General features: G+C 36.4%; 1 protein-coding gene across 1 annotated transcript in view; it reads left to right on the top strand.

Annotated features, from left to right (window-relative positions):
- The window catches only part of IL1RAPL1 (interleukin 1 receptor accessory protein like 1), a 774,364-nt gene that overhangs the window by 578,919 nt on the left and 170,144 nt on the right, over window positions 1-25,301 (top strand). The window contains exon 6 of the mRNA XM_086740214.1: window positions 8,553-8,627. Within this exon, the coding sequence (XP_086596340.1) occupies window positions 8,553-8,627 (75 nt within the window). The remainder of the gene's footprint in view (window positions 1-8,552; window positions 8,628-25,301) is intronic.

Genomic DNA, 25,301 nt, shown 5'->3' with positions numbered 1-25,301 from the left:
GCAAAACAGACAGAATAGCTACTGGATGAAATGCTGGTGATCTTCACCATTAAGCTGAAACATCAGAGAAGTGTTGGTGGCATTGTTTCCGTTATTTTGCTAACAAGAGCGTTTATTTTAATTGAACGCACAGATAATCTGCTCAAATAATATGCTTGTTTATAGCAACAACAGGAGCAACCACCTTGTTCACCATTTCTCAGGTTTTTTTCAGATGATCTGATGTCTCTTAGATGGAAGTGGAGGGACAAATTTAACAGGCCATGCAGACAGATTAGTCTTTAGCATGACATTATTTTTGTAGACCTACCTAGAAAATGTGATTTTGATTATCTTGCTTTAGGGATTAGTTTTGTACAGAAAAAGTGGTGTAATTAAGAGGAACATTATGCAAGAAAAAAAAATTGGATGTATTAGATCCTTTAATATTTTTATTTACCTTTTTGTGTTTTGTGTCTCCTCTTTTTTTTTTTTGTGAGGGAGAGGGAATCCTGTCTCTATAATAAAAAGTCTTTTAGGATCAAAGCCTTGCTGTTTTCTTTCCTCTTTGTAAGATCAAAATATAAATTCTAAATCTTCCACACAAAGAGCCTGATACTGTCAAGATGTTAGACTGATATTTCACTCAATAGTTTTAAATACATATACTCTTTGGTTCTTTTGTATTTCAAGACTGTATTAGCATCTGTAATGACAGCATTTTGATTATTTGTACTTTTTCCTTGGAGACCACAGGAAATCTCGCTGTGTGTTCAAGAAAACTAACAGAAAAAAAAAAAAAGACCAATATATATATATCTTCCCTGAAGTCATAGGGGTAGCACAAATGTCACATTACATTCAATTAGAGATGAGCAGATAATGAAAACTCCAACATCTGGCTGCGTTTGTTCTCCTCCAGTATTCAACCTGTCATTAATCACAGGGGACTCACAAGCTTAAAACATTTTAAAAGGCTTCTTAGAAATATTCTTCCCGTCTTCTAAGAGTTCACTTTAGCAATGCCTTTTCTTGTCTCAATATGCATCATGAAACTTTTGCATAATGGCTTCTTTATTAGTTACCATTTTTTTCTGCTTTTGCACTTTCTTACAGGAAGTGCTAGAATTCTATTTAATGCATTACATAGTGCTTTTAGGAAAATCTCCTTATGTAAAATAATTGAGGATTGTAACTTCAGTTTGTGAAAAATATCAGAAGAAAGGCTTAAGTATGAGAAATAAAGACCATTTTCATTTGCCCAAAGCATTAGGGTTGGTTTTTTTAAAGATGTGGCAAAGAGAAGTTAATGAGAAAGACATAAACTGAAAGAATAGGCTGAAATTTTGTCTCTCAATGCAAGAATTATGGGAACATTTCAGAAGATAAAAGGTGGTCTTCATCAGTCATAATGAAAAGTAAGTCACATTAGGCAGCTCATTTACAGTCATATGCCTGTGGGTTCACACACGTATATTTAGTATCTTTATATGTATCTGCCCTCAGTTTGAACTGCTTGATTCAGGGTATAACCAAGCTTGTTCACACAGTGAGGCAGAATATTCTTACAGGGCTTATGTGCAAGTCATGGCACACGTGATTTTAAGCAATGCCCTTGTGCATAAAAATGAATCTATTTGTAACTGAGAAATGAAATTTAAGGTTGTTAGAAGTCTCAAGCAGGTATAAATAATTCATCTTTTATGAAAGACCTTGCCATATATTTATTTTTTAAAAGGCGATGATATCTGTCCTGGTTTCAGCAGGGATGGAGTTAATTTTCTTCTCAGTAGCTGGTGTGTTTTGGATTTCGTGTGTGGAGAATGTTGATAAAAACATTCTGATGATACGAGTTGTTGTTAATGAGACCAAGGACACTGTCTGGCTTTCCAAGTCTCATTAAGGTCTCGTTAACGTGTAGATGCGGGAAGCTGGGCAAAAGACAGACAGAAAAATTGATTCAAATTGGCCAAAGAGAGTATTCCATGCCATAAACGTCATGCTCAGTATATAAGTGGGGGTTGCCCATGGGAGGGGGCATCCTTTTCTGGCATTCTTTTCGGACATTCTTGTCGGATATCCGTTCAGGCACCCTTGGCATTCTTTTCTTCTCTCTTGCTTGCTGGCATCGTTCCCTCTACCTTGCTAGCTTGCACCCTGCCCCTTTTTGCTTGCTGCTCGGTGTTGTTCCTGTCATCGCTGCTCAGGAAGGGCTGCATCGGTCATTCGGACATTGGGTGGTGAGAAATTGTACATTGCTCATTTTGTATATTTTGTATATATTAATATCCTTATATCCTGTTAGCTTTGTAGTTTTTAGTATTTTTAGTAAACTGTTTTTATCTCAACCCACGAGTTTTCCTTTCTTCCCAGTCCCACTGGGTAGGGGGAGGGTGAGTAAGAAACTGTGTGGTGATCCACGCAAAACCACCACAATATCTCTAGTGATATTGCTGAATATGTAGGGCTATACCTGTGTTAGGAGAAATACAGAAGAAGAAACCCAGCATCTTTGCTTTGCATTACTTAAGTTTGGCTCTGTTCACAGTCGCTCTGAGGAACGTTGGAGATCTCAGTATAAATATTCATCTGGACAGTGACTGTTTATGTTAATGTTTCAAGACTGCAAGTTCAGGCTGCACATAATTAATTTTATTGCAACCTACTATAGACTAGTACTACTGCATTATTTCTTTTACAGATATTACTATTGGAAAAAAAAAAAAAAAAAAAGAAACCAAACCCAAAAGCATACACCAATGTTTTCCAAGGTACTGCAGTTATCAACTGAAGTGCTATAGTTCTTCCTCCTATTCTTATAATTGGCTGTGATTGCTAAATATTGCTGTCTATAGCAGCTTTTCATAAATGATGGCTTTCCAATGACACTGCTTTACTTCAAGAGCCCTTTCATGAAGCGGACATTTTAACATAACAATCTAAAACACAAATTTATTTTTTTAATCTCATTTCAAATCTTCTCCACTGCCATTTGTATGAGACTATCATGCTTGACAATGTTTGGTTAAATGTTGAGATGTAGTAGTTAGCAGGGTAAGCACACCACACACCCCTCATAGCCAGGCACTGGCCAACTGAGGGCACACGGAGCAGGCAGCAGTGCCAGGCACTGTGAGGTGAGGTGCCTGAAGGTCCAGCTTTACAGTCAGTGAGATTTAATATCCCTCCTCTAACAGAGGTGCCTTGTCCCTGAGATCATTTACCTGTGCCAAAAAATAGCAGAATGAAGAGAATACAAAAAGAAATCTAGGTTCAGAAAAACGGTAGTAAAGCAAATTGTAATGAGGCATTCTCTTGTTTTCTGGAGGCAAATTAAGAAATGGGAGATCTTTCTGAACTGCAGAGTGAATTTAAAGAAACAGTGTAGAGTGCAAGAAAAGAACTCAATCTCTCTAGTTTCCTTTGATTTAAAAGTGTAGGAATGTTTTACCTTAGAAAAGTAATGAATTCTTTCCCCTATTTAATCCTCTGCTACAGTTGCAATATCTTCCAGAGACATGTCAATCATTTTTTTCTAAAAATTATCTAAGTTCATAAACACAAGAGGTTTAATCTCGTTGTATTGTCTCAAATCTCAGAAAGATCAGAAGGGTTTTTATCCTCAGAGAGCAAGCTTTGCTTCAGCAAAAAGTTGAACAAGAATTGTTTTAAAGTACAGATACCTCAGACAGGCCAGGTAAGGCAGTCATTCCTGTGAATTTTTCTCCTTGCAGGAAGTGTTCAGCCAATAAACCACCTTTCTGAGTTGCTGACAACTCCACACAGCTCAGTCTGCCTCTAAGAGTATTTGCAATCATTACAATTTGCAAGGAAGAATCTGAGAGCCCTTTGTAAAACAGACATAAACATAGATCTTTGGAATATTTTTTTTTTCTATTCTAAACATTGTGGGTTTTGAGGAAGTTCCTTTTTTTGATGTCCAGATATTTTATATAGGGATATTTTGATGCACAGTTTGGATTAAGCTTTTCTTCATTAGCTGTATTAAATTCTAACAAGTTGCTAGTCTCTTCAAATAACAGAATTTTGCATAGAGCAAATGTATGTATATCGTGATCATAAACATCTAAAGCTAAAGTGACAGCTTAGTAAGAGGAGTATGGAAGTAGGTGGCTGATTATCTTTTGGCTAGTTTCCAGTTGGGTGACTGATTGTGGTGGCTCTCAGTTTCATCATTGCAAGACAAATTGTTCAATGATTTTAAATGTACATCCAATCTGATAGACATGGAATGTGAAGTTAGGCACTTTCTCTTTGAGCAGGATCAATACATCTACAGCTGAATGGTATCTCTGCAGTTAAATATTAATTTTTAGTAACAGCTGCAGAATCGGTTACTTCACGTATGATTTTTTTTTCACTTTAGTTTGTTTCTAATGGAAAAACAAGTTTGACATATTTGTTTTCAAACCATTCATCAGTGATGGTTCAGAAATCAAACATAAGATGGGCTGTAAACTTGATTTATGATCCAACAGCTTTTCTTTGAAAGAATCTGACCTGTCAAATCCCATTTTTTAAAGAGGACTATACCAATTTTGGTTAACTTTTTGTCTAGGATAAGGTTCTTGACTCTTAAGTGGGAAAGAAAAAAAAAGAAAAAAAAAGACAACAAGAGAGAAAGAGAGAAAGATTAAAAAAGGGGAGGAGCAGGAGAGAGGGAGGGAGAAGTGCACCCATGCATCAGTAGATAATAATATCCAGGAACTAGGAGAGACTTGAGAATTCCCTTATGCAAGAATAGGAATCTGAACACGCTGTTCCTCCTGTATGACAACCATGTTGATAACTACTACCTGGTGGGAAGAGGACCTTCTCTTTATTTTTTCAAACATCTTCAAAAGAATTCTGTTCTTTGCCTACAGTACAAAACAGGAAGTGCTTTGAAATAATGGATATTTTTGGAGGACATTAAAATTATTGCCTTCCCACATCTATTCATTAAAAAGTTAAAAAAGATATTTAACTTGTTTAAGAGACCAGCTGTAGTTGTGAGTTTTGGTGTTTTTTTGTTTGTTTGTTTGATTCTTGCTATTTAGTAAAAGTTTAGGAAGAAAGAATTGAATTCTGGTTTTGCTGTTCAATTTCATAGATAACTGTGCCTTAATATATCCATCTGAAAATTGCATTAATTTTGAAGACCCTGTTGCATGGTGAGTTGACTCAGTTAAGAAGCCACACCCCACTGTTTGAAAGACATGAAACAGCTTATAGGAGACACACAGGACTACTTCAGAGTTTCTAAACTAATGAGGATTGCAGAAACTCTGTGCTGTCCATTAATGTGGCTATCTGTGGAGAGTGTAAACTTGAAAGGGAGAGAGGTAGCTGGAGAATTTCCCACCTCTGCCTCAGTCCACATAGATTAATTGCCAGGGAAACATACATACATTTGCAGGCTAATAAATAGATAAAATAACAGACACTAAAGGTGTTGATTGACTGAGGGCATATTTCAAATCACCTTTGAAAATCTGATAGTTTAAGTATACCAAGTTATTAAAATTATTTTTCCGGACTATTTTACTCCCATTCACGGTATTTCCCTACGGCCTAGAACTCTGGAATGCAGAATACCCAGCCATGCATGGGTGATGTGATTGATTGCAGTCCAGACATACTCACAACAGTGCTAGGTTGGTAGGTATCAATAGAAAATGCAACACTGAAATACTGATATTTGCCCCAGTTTAAAGATCTTAGAGTTGCACTGTCTTATTAAGCATTCCTAGCCACAAATATTGGTAACTATCACTTTAAAATAAGTATGCAACACAGTTAACCTCTGGTGTATCTTTGGTTTAATGTTGATTGGAGTGTTTATGTACTCCTGGATGATGGGCCAGAGTAATTCTCAGTAAAATGGGAGGAATGGGTGACAAAGTAGAGGGCAGGGCTGCTGTTCAGGGAGACCTTGACAAGCTGTCAAAAGTCACGGAGTCCAACAAAGACAAAGCAATGTCTTACTCTGTAAGTGGAATAACCCTGTGTGGCAATGCAGAACTGGGGACTGACTGATTAGGAAGAAGCTTTCCAGGAAAGGTCCTGGCAGCCCAGCATGAGTTGGAAAACACCGACTACACAGCTCTTGGCATTAATTTAGCTAACAGGTCCAGAAGAGTGTTCCTTCACGTCTAGTTAGCATTTGTGAGGGCACATCTGGAATACTGTGTCAAATATTTGGCTCCCTGGTGTACAAAAAGACGTAGACATACTGGACTGAATCTAGTGCAGGGTCCCAAAGTGGTTGGAGGCTGGAACACCTAAAGTGGTGAAATCTCCATCCACAGAGATGTTCAAAACATGACTGGAAGACGTCCTATTGGACCTCTTGGTCCTTTGAACAAGAGGTTGGACCACTTGGCCTCCAGAGGGTCTTTCCATCCTATATGCTCCTGTGATTCTGATACATCAGTTACCTGTCTAATTTATTATTTTCAGTAGCATTTTCTCTGTTAAATTATCTATTGAATCTCACAAGTTATGGGAAAATTAAATTGGGCACAATTTTTATAATAACTTCACACCGTTGTTGAAGAATGATTTATCTGCATATATTAACAACCATGCCTATTCATTTCAAAGTAGGAAGCATCTTAGAGACCAGAAGTACAGGACCACAAAAGTAATGTTCATCTTTGCTTAAACTAAGAAAAATACTGTTTTATAATCTACTTATTTGTTGCACTCAGATTAACTCCACCAGTTACTCTGTCTTTACTTACAATGAGAGAACTTTGTTTGCTCGAAAAGTTTCAAAACAGATTTAGAACAACAGTGACTCAGAAGACATTATCTGATGAATGGTAATTGAGTGGAGAATGACAGAACTGCAAAACTAAATTTAAATTCATAGTGGATGATGTTTAAAAAATGGCAACATGCTGGTAAATTATGAGCCTTTACAGAGAAGTTAAGAAATTGGAATGACTAATTTTGCAGTTTAAGAAAAAATATATTTTGAATCCTTTTCCCTTCCACCCACTTTAGCCCCCAAGGGGAAAAAAAAAAAAAAAAGACAAAGACAGCAAAAAAGAATTCAAATCAATGTAAAGAAAAGTAACGATCCAGAAATGTTACTGAGAAGTCTTTCACAGCTGTGGCTCTCTCCAAAACCTATAGTGCAGAATGATTTCCTGTAGAGAGCAGAAGCTGTTGCTGGAAGAATGAACTGAAAGAGGGTCTGTGGACCAAACCCAGTTCTTCTCCCATCCTTGAAGAGATATTTTGATTCAATCCTAAATCTGATGGGTCAACATCCCAGATACCAGTTGGGTGGGTTTATGCTTCGGAAAACCTCTGTAAAGCAGAATCATGAGTTCATAATGGATCAGTTCTGTAACTGCTGCAAAATTGAAATTAATACTGTACATTTTAAAGGGTATTCAGAATTTAATCAAAGAGCAAAGGAAATATAGTAAAGAGAATGCAACTAAACCTCTCCTACAAGTCAACTGACAGGAGATGAGTGTGTTTAGTAGATTAAACCCATACACATGTGGAAGTGTGTGTGTCAGTAAGAAAGGGAATAGTGATTTTGACAAGTTGGAGTGAACAAATATTACAGTTATATCAAAATGTCAAATGTACTTTAAATCTCTGACAGCGCATAATCTGTGTAAAAGACTGAAGTATGAATTAATATGAAAAGCAAAATATCAAAATGTTCCAGGTGACTACAAAAGTTGGAGCTTTCCCATGAACATTTACTATCAATTTTAAAGAAAAAAATAAATGAATGTTTTGGGGTTTTTTTTTTGATACAGCATGCACTTATCTGTCAGAAATCAGTAAAGAGTACACTTGCTAACAACAACAAAAGTAGTAATAATCAATGTCACTTATTTGAATTAAGTATAGTGATGATGAATCTAGTAGAATAGCTGCACTATTTAGCCACATGGTTTGGACATGCTTCAATAACCTTCAGAAGGATTTTGACCACTAAAAAAATCTTGCTTTTGCACAAATTGCGTAAGTCTACTAATATTATTTCAGGGTAGATCAAAAGGGAGGACGGAAGTCATCTTATTAGGAATCTTGACATTATTTCACTGTATCTATCCCTTGGATTTTCAAAACTGAGCCTTTCTCTAGTAATCCACTATGCAAAGTTTCAGTGATGGTAATATCTTTTTAAATAAAACTTTTATCTATTTCATTTTTTTTTGCACTAACTTATTTTATATTATTTATCTGTTAATGAGTATATTTGATAGAAAAGTAATTAAATATTGTAAAAAACTATGACACACTAGATAATATTTATGATAATTCAAAAATGTAAAGTGTCAGTGCATGGTTTTTCTGAGGGTTTAAAGAGATGATATTTTTAACACAAGTGCCTTCAGTACCTTAGGATGTGAAAGATTATAAATTTTGGTGCTATATTTACTCTCTAAGCAAAAAACATTTACAGCTACTGAAGCCATGAACATTATTTGAACAAAAAAAAACCTCAAAGCATTCCTGAAACTGTAAGTATAAAATCAAGACTTACCCTATCCAATAATAATCAGAACACTATATATGTGTATTTCTTTCTTTTCTAGCACCACTAACAGATAAACCACCAAAGCTTTTACATCCCCTGGAGAGTAAGCTAACAATTCAGGAGACCCAGTTAGGTAAGTAGAAAGCACATAATTTCTATCAAAATTGTATGAACATATTTGTTGTGTTAATGTATGATGGTAATGTGACGGCACTTATAATTTCATTGAAAAGACATTAAACATAAACTTGGAAACATTTGTTTCCATGCAGTGATGTATCATGTACCATCTAGAATATCGTTGTTTACAAGTAAAATGGTAGTAATACTGAATACTAAACTCTTGAATATTACTGATCCTGGCGTTTACCTTTGCTGAAAGTCTGTAATTAGAAGCACGCCTGGGCTTTTCTTTCTAAAATTCCCCTTTTCTCTATATTTATCTATATTTACTGTGGGCTTCAGTGGGATTTTGTAGTTTAAATTCCGCTTGCAAGACTTCTTTGCTTTAGTGATTACTTAAAAAATTACAAATATGTTCTGTAGTTATAAAAATTGTGCTGGTCTAAAACCATTTGTCAAACAGTGAGAAGTTAACATAATAGCATCTGATTATTCTGAATGTGCGAATATATATATAAAGATGAATGGAGAGAAGTTGATGCATGAAGAAACTATTTTGTTTCACTTTTTCTAGCCGAGTAGATGGTGAGTATGTTTTGTCACTTTGATCTCCTACTGCTGTACAAGTAATTAAAGTTCCAAAGCTAAGTACATGCGTTACTACAGTTTGCAGGATATAAAAATCCATCTCCGTTGTGGATTGACACAGAGGGCAACTTGTAAAAAACAAACAGTCCTCAGTAGGTTACACTGGAATTATGCTTTCGGGTCAGAACAGTAAGCCATTGATAGATCTTCTAGCCTGCTAGCTACAGAAACAAATGGAAACAAATCTGGTGGTCGCCTAAATCTTATAGGAAAAAAAAAAAAAGAAAGAAAGGAAGCAAAACTCACTATATTCTGCAGCACAACACATGAAAAAGCAGAAGACTTGCAAATTTATTCTGACAGTCATCAGCAGAACATTTCATGGTGCTTACCAATTTATGGCTAATAGTGACCAAAGAATAATTCATCTTTGTTTTGATATTCATAAAATATAACTTAAAATGATTCATGTTATTCAGGTAATAATCTGCGACATTGATATACATGTTTTCAGAAACAATTATATAGAAAAGGGGAAATGTAACGTATTTCCTTCTTGAGCTAATTTCTGTTGTTCTGAAGTTGTGCTTTTTTTTTTCTGAAACACTGACTCAGAAAACTTTTCCTATATGACAACCCTAGACAATTTTACCTTTTCATTTGAACACAAGCCTAGGGAACAGAAAGCAAAGTGACACCACATATTTTTTTCCTAGCTAATATTAGTTACTGAGATATTTTTTATTAAAAAAAAAGGCAGAACCTTTTTGGGCTTTGACATTGTCGTGCTAAATACACTGTATGGGTGAGACTATTTCAATAAGAGTGTAATTATTAATGCCTAACTAGAGTCTTTGTATTTATGGTTTTTAGAAATAATCATATCCTTGATTTCTCATAGTTCTAAGAAAGAGATTAAATAGTTTGAGAAGTGTTGGGTTTGGAAGAGACAATTTTCAGAAAACTAAATAACTATTGATGAATGAGTTAATGTGAAAATGTCACTTTCAGACACAAGACAGGAAAGTGACTGTAAATGAATGTGAAGCTATACTACTTAGGCTTATATCAAGAAGCTACAAGAATATATTAATTTGTTGTTTAAAAGCCTGTGAAAAAGCCTGTAAGAACTGGAGCAACTGAAAAAAAGTGATAGTTCCCTGACATGAAAATTATGTTGTTCTACTCTTAGATTTATTGTCTTGGTCCTGCCAGATAAAGTTTGAAAGGTCTATGTTTCACTTTCACTGAAGAAAACTAGCATTAATTTCGGGGGGGCAGTTCATACTCTGAAAAAAAAGCGCAAAATATTTTAACTTAGAATAATGTTGACATTCAGTTAGCCAAACCTTAGACAGTTACCTAAGCCAGCAGCCTCATACCCACCTGAAGCTGAGGGTGACCACATTGCAAACTGGTGTAGGCACTGCCTGAATATACATTAGCTCTCCAGAATGTGTTTGGGATGGTGTGTTTGTCCCTTATTTGGAAAATAAATGTGTTGGTGGAAGAGGGAGAAGTGAAACAGGTGACACAGATAAAGAAGAGCAAAGAAGAAGGAGCTTGAGATAGTCCAGGATTTAATCAGCAGGGCACAAGTCAATGCAGTGGGAAGGTGGAGCAATCTCTGCTCTCCCCCCACATTTCTGTGCATCTCACCTCACAGTCTTCCACCTTGAGTTGGAACTGAAGCAGGCTGTAAGTGTCAGGGCATGCCCTGCGGGGTGCATACATAATTTACAGCGATGTGTGTGCTTCTGCAGGTGCACATGATGTGCTGAAACATCAATAGTGATGGTTGACCTCAAAATCTTCCCCTTTTGGCAGGCCTCTGGGGAGTGGTGCTGGGCATAATTTTGAAGAAGCCCTCAGAAACCCCAGTGTGTCTGCTGCTGAAGGAACTACTGGAGTTCAGTTCTTAAACAGGGCACCTCTACACAGTGTCTAAATCAAGGTGGGAAGACTCCAGGCATATCTCATTCATTTGACTCCAGCACTTCTGAGTGACAAGACATATCTGACATTTAATACTGAGATATATTGGTCTCTTCTATAAACCAGCAATTAAAACTATTGACCTGTTGTATTATTGTGTTGCATGGCATCCATAAAACAGCATCAGACCAAAAGGTGACTGCACATTAAGAAAGGAGTTTCTCTGAGAGGTGACCGAGTGTTATGGCATAAGCTAACAAATGCAGTTTGACTTGCTAAGACAAAAGGAAAGAAACCAGACCAGGAGAATCTACATTACTAAATCCTATGAACCTACAGGCTCCTATCACGCTCAAGTTATCTGCAGTCATTTATGAGAAACCTGTCCCACTTCATCTGGTGTTTGGGAAAGTGTTGAGCATGGCTGCACTGCAAAGAGCAATGTTAGATAATGTCGTAGTTTAGCCCCGCTCTGGACCAAGCTAAGCAGTCTCTCACTCACTTATCCCACTCTTTGAGGGAACAGGGGAGGGATAATATAGCAAAAAGGCTTGACGTTTGAGATAAGGACAGGGAGAGATCACTAGAGTTACTGTTACAGGCAAAACAGACTTGACTTTGGAGAAGCTACTTCAATTTATTAACAATAAAAGCCAAAGCAGGATAATGAGAAAGAGGACAAAACCAACTTACCCCACCCCTCCCTGTTCCTGGGTTTAACTTCTTTTCAAATTATCTCTCCCTCCTTCCCCTCCCCTGAGCAGCACAGGGGGGAAGAGGGAATGGGCTGAACTACGACAGGGTGTCATGGTCAGTTCATCACAAGTCGCTTTACTCTGCTCCTTCCTCCCTGGGGAAAGAACTCCTCACATTCCTCCCCTGCTCCAGAGTGGGGTCCCTCCCACGGACTACAGTCCTTTGTGAAATGCTCCAGCGTGGGTCATTTCTTCCGCAGAGTGCAGTCCCTCAGGACCTGGCTGCCCCAGCACAGGCCCTCCATGGGCCACAGCCTCCTTCAGGCATCCACCTGCCCCAAAGTGGGGTCCTCCATGGGCTGCAGGTGGATCTCTGCTCCTCTGTGGGCCTCCATGGGCTGCAGGGGGACAGCCTGCCTCACCACGGTCTTCACCATGGGCTGCAAGGGAATCTCTGCCAGGAGCAACTTTACTCTTCCCCCTCCTTCTTCACTGACCTTGGCATCTGCAGTCATTCCTCTCACAATAAATTCTTCACAATCAGCAGGCAGACACCTCTCAGGTTCTCTTCACATCTCCTCTCCACTTTTTGTAAAGGGATGGGCCGAGTCGGGCCCAGACAGATGCTTTGCGGGAGGCCAGAGGATGAGGGTCACAAGGCCCACAAAGCTCGTGCCTCCCCCTCTCTGCCTTCCCCTTCTGCTTCTTCACATCTTCTTTTTTATTATTATTTATTTTTTTCCCTTCTTAAATACATTATCACAGAAGCGCTGTCACTGAACATTCTGTCACCAATTGGCTCGGTCCTGGCCAGGGCGGGTCCACTCTAGAACCAGCTGAGTTGACCAGACAAAGGGGAAATTTCTCACAGCTTCTTGCAGGAGCTGGCACCATAGTCCCCCCACTACTAAACAAAAGCAACACAGAGTGTGACAGAAATCTAAGGACCTTGTCTGAAATATCTTTTTATCACTTAATGGTTACCAGAAAAGTACAAGATAGAAGCACAAGATAATAACTAAAGGAGAAATTAATTTCTCAAAGGCTTTTCTTAAAAGACAGCATGAGACAGCAAAAGCATGCAGCAGAGAAATCCTAGATAAGGAAAAGAGATTAGTTCCCAACTTATCCTGTTCTCCATTTAATGTTTTTTGTTTGTAACTTCACTTCCAATTTTGTAATCAATAACTTAATCCTGTTGCAAGGGTTGCAATACTGCTTTATTTTTAAGCTTTTCTCCTGTTAAAAGTGTTCTTAGGTAGCTGTGGTGACCTCAGTATAAACTGCTTCTCTGGAAACAATGACCCTGGATAAATTATTATGTCAAATACAGTCTTCAAAAGTACGCAGCCTGCAAGAAGCTCGGAGCTATAAGGAGATGAGAAGTGTTTCCCACTCAGCTCTGAGCTACTCTGTAGACCGGCAGCAGCAAATACCATGGACAGGAGAAAAGTAGACAATGAATGGGAGGCAAGGCACACATAATGAACAACAACATAATAACCCAAGGAATTTCACCCCATAATATTCTTCCTTTTACCCTCAACATGCTAACAAAATCAAACAAACAAATTCCTCCTAACTTAAAAATCCATTGTGATAATAATAAAAATACAAACTTTTTAGTTCAAACCTGTGCAGAAAGGAATTATTTTTTACATATTAAAGATCTCCAGATAGCTGTATTTTTAATCTAGATTAGTGTAGATGTTATATGTTTATGATATATATATTTTTATATAAAAATTCTGGTTTTCTGTATTGCTAAATTATGAGTTTTTTCAGTTTCAGATCTTTCAGATAACATTGTTTTTCCCACCAGCACTGTCAAATATCTGTCCTCCGCAAGGAAACAGGAAGAATACTTTTAGTCTGACTTGAAAAAAATCTGATTTTACTATCCATTTGGTCTATCTTCATGTTCCTAAAGAAGACACGTGTCTCCACAAGAAGCGGTAATGGATCTGAGTCTGAAAAAACTAAAACTCAATGATCATTTTAAACACTTCACAAGCTATTTAGCCTGTCTTTCCCATTTTTCAGTGTGTTTCCTGTTTCTGCCTAAGGCTGTATTTTGAAATGCCAAAATTCACCTAGAAAAATAAAGCAATTGTTGAATTATTTTTAGCTAGGCTTGATGTTACAGAAAAGAAAAAAAAAAAGGAATGAAGCATTTCCGGCATTATATGAGTGGACCTAAAAGATAAGTTTGGACAGGCACCTAAATACTTTCTCTGTCATCTGAATGAAATTAGTTTCCTGGAATTTCATCCAACACTAAAAAATTACTCTTGTGACTAAATATACTGTGAATGTTTTTTTTCCTATTTTTTTTTTAGGGCATTATTTTAATAAGATTAAATTAACTGTTACCTAGTGAACTAGGACTTGCTTCTTTCTCTCCCTTTCCCACAAATATTGAAGAAAAAAGGTCACTTATATTGCTTTTAATATATTATTCTAAAGTAAGAATACAACGAAGTTCCAGAGGTAAATCATAAGGGAGAGGAGGATGATACTTCATTTATAGCACTGTGTTGTCATAAAAATCTGCCACACAAATTTGCCTTGTTAATAATAAAAGCCGTCCTTAACTAGCTTAATCACTAGCTTTATAAATAAATTAATTAAAAGCAATATGAAATAACTAGCAATCTGTACCTCCTTTCAGGATGAAAATTAAAATGAAAGAATATCTAATATTATTAATTTTTATCTATACATATTTAATCTAAATGCTATATTCACTCTGTAACAGGAATAGGTTTTTTTTTTTTCATTATGATATAGGGATTTTTAAGTTCATCTGTTTGATTACACCAACATTCTTTAAACAAAACTGAACTTTTTTCCAATTATGTCATTCAATTGGACATTTCGGTTCTTTGGTGTATTCAACGATTAGATTAACATAATATGGGCAACAGTTTCACATGCGAATAATCAAAACTTTAAATTAAAAATTTACTTCACACATATAATCTATTTTTTTTATTTATCTGAGACCTGGAGTTTTCCTTTCAGAAAACAACTAGGGGTGTTTTGAAAAGGTAAAAAAATAAACAATATTTTTAAAGTTCTTTTCTTCTGTTGAACTATTTATTGTAAAATGTTAGTTTTCAACAAACTGATATCTCAAAAGAAAGTTTTCATTGAGAAATTCCTAGCATCACTGTTCTAAAATGTTTTGGTTTAATATCATATCATAATTTGCAAGCTAAAGTTCAGTTTAGTATACTCATCTAGTCAAACAGTAGGACTTTCAATGGAAAATCTTTGCTTAAGCCTCACTTGCACAGTACATGATTTAAATGCAGACTGGTTCATGAAAACTCAAGTGTTTGATGTGTGGTGTAAATGGATGAAGAACACGTGTTCTCAGCATCTGGGGAAAATAAAAACAAACCTCAAAGTGATCTTTTTTTCCCTAGAGAGAGACACATCAAAATGTAAACCAGCCATTTAGGAAAATCATGTACAGGACAATATTTACCTAACTCTGACCCAGGCAAAAGTGTGTATATTGCTATCAATTTTGTTGTCTTTTTGTCAATGAAAATCGCTAGATACCTCAACCAGTTCAAGCCCTGTTGTTGTAGGCTCAGTGAGGACCATTATGGGAGAGACATACAGAAAACTGGAGGGCCCATGAAGAGTCAGAAAGAGCAACGATAGCAGCAGTGGGATTATTTAGTCAATTTAAGTAAATTTAGTAAACATAAGTATTATTTTCTGTGTTTTTATAAATGTGCTCAAGTATTATCATTCAGTGAGGCACAGCTGGAAGGGAAGAAAAGATCAAAAAGCTGTTTTATTTCTTTCTCTAAAGCACTGCTACAAGGAACCTCAGGATGTCAGAATAGCAACTTTACCATATGTATAATTTTTTAGTCTAACCAGATACATGCTGACCAAAATCTCATACGTGCTATTTTACACATTCTACTGGAAATAAAGAAAGTAGAGTTCAAAGTTTTTTCTTGACATTTTCAGCTCATTTTTCTAATTCCAAATAGAGAAGTATAGCATAGAGGTATGTTCCCAAAGTAAAAATGGACTGAGGTCTTCCACAGGTCGTGACTCGGGTAAAAAAAAAGTCCAGTGAAGAAGAAAACCATATGGTAACAAGGGAGATTTTAATCACTAAGAACTGATTACAAAAAAAAAAAAAAAAAGAGTTTCCTTGGTATTTTATAGTCCCTTCTTTAGATTGTCAACCTTCAGATTGCATTGATGCAACTATTCTGTAGCTGAGGTTGTCCATGAAGGGCCAAAGATAGTTTACTAAAAAAGAGACAATAAGTAAGTCAGAAACATTCAACTGCACTGAGGAAAAGTTTGCAGTTACAGCTGTCATGTCAACAGATTTTCCTTCTACACTTTTTCCTAGTTTAATCAAACCCTAAAAGGTCATAATTAAGATAATTAGAAATAGCATATCTATACAATTAAATGTTTATTTTTCTCCCTTTCTCCATCTGTGTGTGCATCTGAGAATAAATACGTATACATGTATAACTAATCTCTCCCTATGTATATATATGTATATCTATATAGACACACACACACAGATAAAACTTGACAATGCATTTGTGAAAGTTTTATCTCACTTTATTAATGCTTTGTCTGGGAAACATTAATCTGACTTAATGATGGAATAATAAAACTTCTTTATTGATGTTAGATTATAAGCCATTGAGAAATATCTGCTCTAGAGGGTACTATATACCATACTTATCTGAGATACTTACCGTGTTAAGCATCTAAATAATGCAATAAAAAGTGTCTGTTCAGTCTCTGTGCAACTATGTACATCTCATTATTTATGTACAGATTGGATATATGAGCATTTTCTATTTCAGATTGTTTGTGAGGTTTTTCATATTTCCTTTTAAAAAGGTAAACATTCAGTTTATTTTTATATGAGTGAAGACTGTGGAACATCAAAAGATTTTCCATATCTGTTGGATAGTCATACAAAAGTTTGGTTTCCTATCTAAGACTTTCTTAAACAATAAAATCATATGTTTCTTACTAGCAGAATAAAATTCAATCAGATACAGCAGTTTTATAAGAATTCTCTGTGGGAGGCAGGAGGATATAATTTATTGAAACCAGGATCATAAGAAATACAGAATACCATATACCAAGAAATGCAATTTAGAAATAGGCAGATACTGTACATGATTTCCACCCTCTGAAATTATAGTCTTAAAAATACTGTAATTGTGTAAATTTGAAACATCAAGAGTCACATTGTTCTGTGATTGTTTTTGCCAGATTTTTTACTTCAAGCTACACTTTGAGTTTCTAAATTATATGTAGGTACTTTTTCATATCTAATGTTGAAAGACAGACAGGTGTTTCCTTGCATACAAAAAAATAAAACATCATTTATTGGTACTACGGAAAAGCGTTAAAATGTTAAGTAGTAAATACCAACACCAAAATTTAATACTGTGCCCTCAGTACTTATAATTGATAATTACTTAAAATTAATAATTAATAACAATTTCAAATTAATGAACTCTTAGAGGATATTCTGTTTTAGAGATACAGATGTCTTGTGAACAGCTATGGTCTTCACATATAAAGCTGATCTCAGTAAGGATGTCTTTGGGCTATTGGTGGAACAACAAGCACTAGTATAGGCTTGTTTAGTTTTTGGGGTTTTTTCTTTTTTTTTTTTTTTTTTCCCCAGGAATTAGTCTGCTTTCCCGTTCTAGAATAAATGCTTTCCAGAATTATTGGTGAATGTGTATGCTCATGCAGTCCAAATGAGGAGTGGATTTACAAGAAGTTGCATTGAATATTGGTTTTGTCTTAGATGTATTGTGGATTTGTAGGTTTTATTAAGGCTTAGTGCTGTACACAAATTCATTCTGAAAAATTAATCTAAGTCTATATGCATTCTTAACAGCAATAATTATCTGGGATTTGACAGTTTGTCATGTCAATAGAAAGTGGAAAGTTATTTGTAGGAACTGAGGATAAGGGGCTTAAATACTGTCGTAGTTCAGCCCCGATCGGACCAGACTACGCAGTCTCTCTCTCACTCCCCCCACACTCCGAGAGAACAGGGAGAGAAAATATAAGGAAAAATGGCTCAAGGTTTGAGATAAGGACAGGGAGAAATCCTTAAAGTTACTGTCACGGGCAAAACAGACTCAACTTGGGGAAAACTATTCATTTATTACTACAAACAGCAGGATAATGAGACAGAGAACAAGATAACCTCCCCCGACCCCTCCCTCTTCCCGAGCTTAACATTATCTCTACTACCTTCCCCGCCCTGAGCGGCACAGGGGGGAAAAGGGAATGGGGGTTGCAGTCAGTTCATCATACGTTGTTTTACGCCGCTGTGTCATCGCCGGGGGAAGAACTCCTCACATTCCTCCCCTGCTCCAGCGTGGGGTCCCTCCCACGGGCCACAGTCCTTCGTGGAACTGCTCTGGCGTGGGTCATCCCTTCCACGGGGTGCAGTCCCTCTAGAACAGCTGTCCCAGCGGGCCCTCCATGGGCCACAGCCTCCTTCAGGCCTCCACCTGCTCTGGCATGGGGTCCTCCACGGGCTGCAGGTGGATCTCTGCTCCTCCGTGGACCTCCATGGGCTGCAGGGGGACAACCTGCTCCACCATGGTCGTCACCACAGGCTGCAGGGGAATCTTGTCCAGGAGCCGCATTACTCCTCCCCCTCCTTCTGAACTGACCTTGGCGTCTGCAGCCGTTCCTCACAACAGGCTGGTAGATGTCTCTCAGGATCTTTTTTACATCTTATTCACTTCTCATCTCCTCTCCACTTCTTGCAGCTGGGCTGGACCGAGTCGGTCCCAGTCGGCTGCCTGGCAAGAGGCCAGAGGGTGAGGCCTGCAAGGCCCATGAGGCCTGCGCCTCCCCCTCTGCGCCTCTGCCCCTGCTCAGCTTCTTCACATCTTCTCTTCTCTCTCTCTTTTTTTTTTCTGTTTTCCCATTCTTAAATATGTTATTGCAGAGGCGTTATCACGAGACATTCTGCTACCAATCGGCTCGGCCTTGGCCAGCAGTGGGTCCGCCCTAGGCCTGGCCAAGTCCCCTGAACAAAGGGGAGCAACTTCTAGCAGTTTCCTACAGAAGCTACCACCTTAGGCCCCCCCCCTACTAAACAAAACCACGACAAATACTTGATATGAATTCTTACAGTTTAGATCATATTAGTATGAATATTTTGAAACAATCAGTTAAACAGAATCTTTTTTTTGTAGTTGTTCACAGATGTGTAACACTTAAATATTTGACTGTTCCTATCTAGGTGCTGTTTTTATCTGTTTATATAGCTTATTGTAGATGAATACATAGGATATAGTATCCCTAGATATAGTCAAGACACATTTGTTACAATGACCAATTCACTAGCTCTTTAATTTTATATTATATTTAATATATGAGAAAATTGCAAATAAAAAAAGATTCATGGAAATTCATTTTGATACTGCATAGCGTAATTGAATTAAATAAAAGAATCCCACCAATAGTTTATTTGTGGCATGTATTGTAAACCTTCATATAACACTTTGGTAGAGATGAATGCATGACCAAGAGCTATAGGTTGGTGAACTCCTTTGCTTTGGGTTAGGCTTGAGAATAATAGGATACATACAATTATTAGTCCAAATTTAATATTTGACAACAAATTATGAGCAGTTTGACAACAAATTACGAGCATGTTTAACACTGACATGCCAATCATAATGTGTGCCCTATATCCCTCTCAGAATGCTGTAGACAGCTATAAGCAAAAGATAACGCAATCGTATTTTCCACAATCTGATCTCTTTTAATTTCTTATCCTTTTGCCTAAGGAAAAATTCTGACAATGGACTACTTTCTCACTTTTCCTTGTTTCCACACAAGAAAGTAAAATATTGCATGAAATGAGATTTATTCAACCATTAGTTTTCATGCCAGTCTTAAAGTATACACCAAAAAAAAATTCTAAATACAAAGAAACTGGGATTAAACACTTGTTTCACTGAACTCAGAGGTAACTCTTGAGAACTGTGGAGCTAGAAATTTAAAAGAGAGAGAAGGAATCCAGTTCAGCAAAATCAGAATTTAAATTTAGACCTTAGGATCCAGTTATTTGTGATATCTATCGTGGGTATCTATCTTGAACTCTGCAATAAAGTCACCGTCTAGTGAATCAGTCATTTCAATTGCTTAAAGTATCCTTTAAGTAGAACTATGCTATATTACAAATATACTTGTCTCATTCCAATAACTAGTTAATAATAACTGAAATTATGTGTAACTGAAAAATATGTGTAGGAAAGGAAATATTAGAAAAACGTCATACTTACCAAGAAATAAAACATAGCATTCATATTCACTACAGAAATAAACAAAGTGTATACTTCAGTTTACCCACATTAGAGTTATGAAGAAAAAATTAAAACAAGCATTACAACATTACCTCTCTTTACACTAATGTAATAGCTACATTGGAGTCCTGAGGATAGAGGGTTATATGTTTTGTTTCTTTCACAGTTCTTTCTAGGCAATTCATTTGAAGTAATATGTACTTGTGTTTTTAAATAATTCATTCAGGGTCAGAATGTTCATGGGTTTTCTAAAAGCATGCATGGTACATTTCTGTTAATTAAAAGTCATAGGAGGACTAGCTTCTCAGTGTTGATTTTACAATACTTTTAGCGATTGATACTAAAGATACCTACGGGTTTGTTATAGTTTAAATAATAGTAGAGAGTTTTTGTGGGTTTGTTGTGTAGGGTTTTAATGTCTCACTAGTTCCTTTTAAACAGAGTATTCATCCCACTTAAGTTAAAATTAGAGGATTTATTTTTGGAAGGCATTTTCAAGTTTTGACATGAAGATTCAATTCCCATACAGAGAAAGATGACTTACAAATAAAGCAGTCAATATTGTAAACCCTTTCTTTCTTTTTTTTTTTTTCCATTTTTTTTTCCTTTGTCACATGGTAATGAATATCAAATCAGACATTTTATCATAGATAGAGCATTGAGTTTTTAGTTTTCCAGCACTTTGGAAAGGTCAGGCATTTTAAAAAGCTTATAAATGCAAATACTTCCCATCACGTAAATACTCAAATCAGTGAGATTATTCTTCTTTTTAAAAACAAGCAAACAAATGTTGCATTTACAAGATCAAAGTCCAAGATTGAAATTGTTTGGAATTACTGTTGAGGAATGAATGATCTTTAGTTTGTCCACAGTGTTGTTCAGAGTAATTTACTTACTATAGTAGACATGTATGCAAATACATTACCAACAATAACAGTTCAAGCTCGTTTAAGTAAAAAATTTAAATGGTTAAAATGATATTGTAATATTTACCGGATGGACCCATACAAAGAATAACTCAGATACTTGAAGGACTTCTCTAAGAGCATTGACACCTGTTATAATTCACTGATTGCTGTTGTAGTTTTATGAATACTGCATCCTTTTTCAGAATTATTACTTTTTGGGAGTTTCTTATATCATTCTTCTTGAGGTAAGGAGAACAGGATAGGTAGAAAATGGAGTCTGGTTTCCAGGGCAGTCTGAGCCAGCAAACCAGCAGTTTAAGAGAGAAGGGACTATATAAGCTTCTGCTTTTACAGAAGAGAGAAGTCTGAGGAGGAGGTAAATCTTACTATTGTTTTCTGGAATCTCTTGACATGCAGACTCCTTTTTCTGATGTTTGGTTGTTTTTTTTTTTTCTGTTTAAAATGCTTCTGACACAGTCACCATGAAAGAGGAATTTATCAAAAATGTAAAAATCCGTTTAGTCAGATGCATGAAAGATATTTATATGCCCAACTTCCATTGCTGTCAATACCTTTGTGTTCCTGCTATTTATGTTATGAAGAGTGTTCACTTTGTCCAGCTTGAGAACTATGACTCAAATAAATAGGTTTTGGAATTAGTCAGTGGAGGCTTTGGAGGGCACAGAGTTTTATCTGGCAGCTAGGTTAGCCAGTAATAGTAAGATGTTTCACAATTGCTTCAATGTGGTGTAAATCTGTGCTGCTTTGACACCTGCCCCCTGTCACTTTCCTCTTCTTTCATTTAGCTTCAGCACTCATGCTGACAGGTTCTTTGAGACAGCTGAAAAGTAATCCAAAAGGAAAGAAAACCAAATTTGCTAGATGGCTTGCTATGCTGTTGATGACAGGGGTGCCAAGACATGGTGAGAGTGGGAGTGCGTAGCCAGGGAGGAAAATGGAGAGAAGACAACATAAAGGTAGTTTGAATCAAACTGATTATGAAACATCACTCTAAGTCAATACTTGGTCAAAGTAGGTTCCTCATAGGATCGGTATAGATTAAGAAGCACGTGCATGGCATAAATCACATCAGATCAGAGTGGAACTGCTCTGCAGCTACCTGTATCTTCCTATCAAGATGGCTTTTGTCTGGACTTTGGCACACTGACAGCTCATTCCATTCACTGTATAGGAATTTAGACTCTTTCTTTAGACATCCGGGATGACATACCTGAAGTTGGAGTGTGTGAATATCTTCCTTCATAATACCTATACACAGCAGGTGAATGCTACACTTTCAAAAATATTTAAAATAGAGCTTTCAGAAACATTTTCTATTGAACCATTTAACACTATGATTTTTCTAACAGGAAATGGCATAGATATGGTATATCATAGAAATTTATATCCCAGGTCTTCTAATGTGTTTATATTTTTTGACTATTAAATTCATTGAAATTTAACTCCATAAACTGATGTTTTGGAGTGAATGTTTTAATGATTAACCATGACCAAACGTAAGATATAATTCCATCATTATTTTAATGTTATTTAAAGCTATACATTAATCACACTTTTACTTAATTGGCTTTCTGTTATCCAGTTACAGAAACTTGAGAGCAAGGAATACACTTTACTTTGATGAAAGAAAAAAGTATATTACTCATATCAACTATTTAATTAGACATTCAGTTAATTTTGTTTATCAGTTGTTCTTGCTTCATCTCCTTTGTACTCATTTATATGAGTAAAAAACATACTGGTTGACAGTTCTTGTTTTTCAGCAGAAGTATATATGATGAATTAGTGATACTGAGAACAACATAACAAATATTTTTAAGGGTTTGTTTTTGTCATACAGCTCATCAAACTTCAAAGACAATTTTAATTTTAGCAGGTGATATTTTCACTTGTAAGGTTTCAGTCTTTAAGTTTTATGATTAGAAGTTTTATTTTTCAGACTTTTTTTTTAGTTGCTCCTCTTAGTGGCATGAAAAAAAACCAAAACACCTCAAGACTGTTCCTGCCTTTGAAATCTTGCTTTGTTATGGAAAAAATATACTGACTTTAATATAACCTGCAAGACGTTATTGACTCTGCTGTACAATACAATACACTGAAAAGGCATTGTATGACTAATCTTAAGATTGTGGGATATCTTATTTTTACTTTGGTTCCAAATTAATAATTTCAAAACCAGATCCTTTTGCTGTTGAAATTCTTCCCTTTTTTTTTTTTTTTTTTTGGTTAGACTGGAAACCAGAGTTTTCTGTAAGAAGAGTGAGGTGCTGTGTTCCCCATCGTACTTGCCAAAGTACCAAATCCCCATCCTCACTGCATTCAGCAAGTGTCTGCACACATCCTGTTTCTCAACTCTATTTTGCTTACTCTTTTTTGTGTAATTTCAAGTAGAGTTCCAGCCTGAAGTAGATCACTGTATCAAGAGAAGACTGTATCAAGAGAAGTCAGTATTTGTCAGAGCTTGAGCATCTCCTTCTTTGAACTTTACTTGTCATTTAGAACTGCTATCCTTATTTTGGCAAGATGGTGTCATTGATCGATCTATCGCCTACTACTCTGCAGTATCCCTGCTGCTATCTCTTGTTTTACTCTGTGGCAATCTGTTAACAAGTGTGGGTGTGGACCAGCTCCTCTGAGCTGTCATAATATCCCAAGACATGAAATGTAATTCATGAGTTTTGTGTCCTAAATTCATGATGCTTTGTTCAGAATTAGCTTAATGGATGAGAGAATCCATGCGGGCGTTTGGCAGTCACCCCGCTGGGAGGTTATTTCACTGCTGAGGCTGTGCCTGGAGGCGGTTCTGAACTGCCACAGGGGAGGAAGCTCCATTAGATCTAATCATGGCTTACAAAAAAAAGTCATATTAATCTAGGGGCTGGATTACCCTCCAGATGGAAGCTCATTGTTTAGGGTTGGAATTAATCTAACCCTTCTTGGGAAGAAGATAAATTAAAACAGCCTGTTTCTAGGTCTGTATTCAACACATTTGAGCTTTTCAAGGAGTTGTCTAAATCCTCAGGACAGTAGAGGTTTCAGGCAGATGGAGAAGAAACTAGAAAGACAAAGCTGAGAGAGATTGTGGACAAATCTAATTCACTGTAGGAAAAGCCTTAACTCCCAGACTACTGACAGTGGTGGTTAACGAGTATAAGATTCCTTGATAATTTTGATCCCAGGTAAATGGGGGTAAGGGATATGCCATAGAGATTTGAGAATGGAGCTAATTCCACTTCAGTACAAGTGCCCGGTATGTTAGGTGCTACTTCTACAACTCCTCAACTCCCACTCACAGAGAAAAGTGTTGAACTGCCACTAGCAGTTTACAAGCAATCCACAGATGAAACGTAGGACTCCACTAGTTAGAGATGCCTGAAGATGGAAACTGATATATGTAGAATTGCTCTAGTTATTTCAGTGTCACTTAATTGGGGTGTCAAGAGTGACTGAGTTGTTGTAGATCAGCTGAGCCTCAGTAACTGACCCCTAGCAACATTGCTTGGAATATGTATTTAGTGCATTGTAAATGCGAGGTAAAGCATTGCTGAAATTTAAGACGGTAGGATTTTCTTTGCTTTTCAAATGGGTAACAGTACATGTACCACTTACTCTGCCATAAAAGATGTTATGCAATTCCTTAAACTGTTTTAACACATTTGTGAGTTAAAGAACAATACTGAATCCTTACTAAATTATCTTTCTAATATCTATTTTGTCTATTCAGGATGTAATGAAATACAGCTCCTTCACAATTAGTAATGATAAATTATTTGAAATAACTGTCTGGACCATTTTAACTTCTATTGGAAAGCACTGATTTTTAAATGCATATACACTGCTGTACATCAGAAAGACATCAAAAGTTTTATTTGACTTTGAAACCACAAAATCATTCTCATATTTGTTTCTGTTATCTGCTAGCAGTACAGCAATTTATCATACATTAATGCCATTTCTAGGAAGTCCCATTTATTTTCTTAGCTCTTCTTAAAGCAGGAATATACTATTAAGTGTTTCTACCTTAAAAATACATTCAATAAAGGAGTCTGTTTATATGTATTTTTATGACATTTGCATATAGAATTATAACTTATACATCAGATTTGAAAGGTGTAGTTCCATACAGTAAACATTTGTAACTTATCTACCCCCAAATGTATTATATATAATACAGGTAAAT

The sequence above is a fragment of the Chlamydotis macqueenii genome, chromosome 1, assembly GCF_036417535.1.
Source record: "Chlamydotis macqueenii isolate bChlMac1 chromosome 1, bChlMac1.mat, whole genome shotgun sequence".
Classification (NCBI taxonomy): Eukaryota; Metazoa; Chordata; class Aves; order Otidiformes; family Otididae; genus Chlamydotis; species Chlamydotis macqueenii.
The sequence above is the reverse complement of the archived record's forward strand: the minus strand, read 5'-3'. Positions and strand labels throughout refer to the sequence as shown.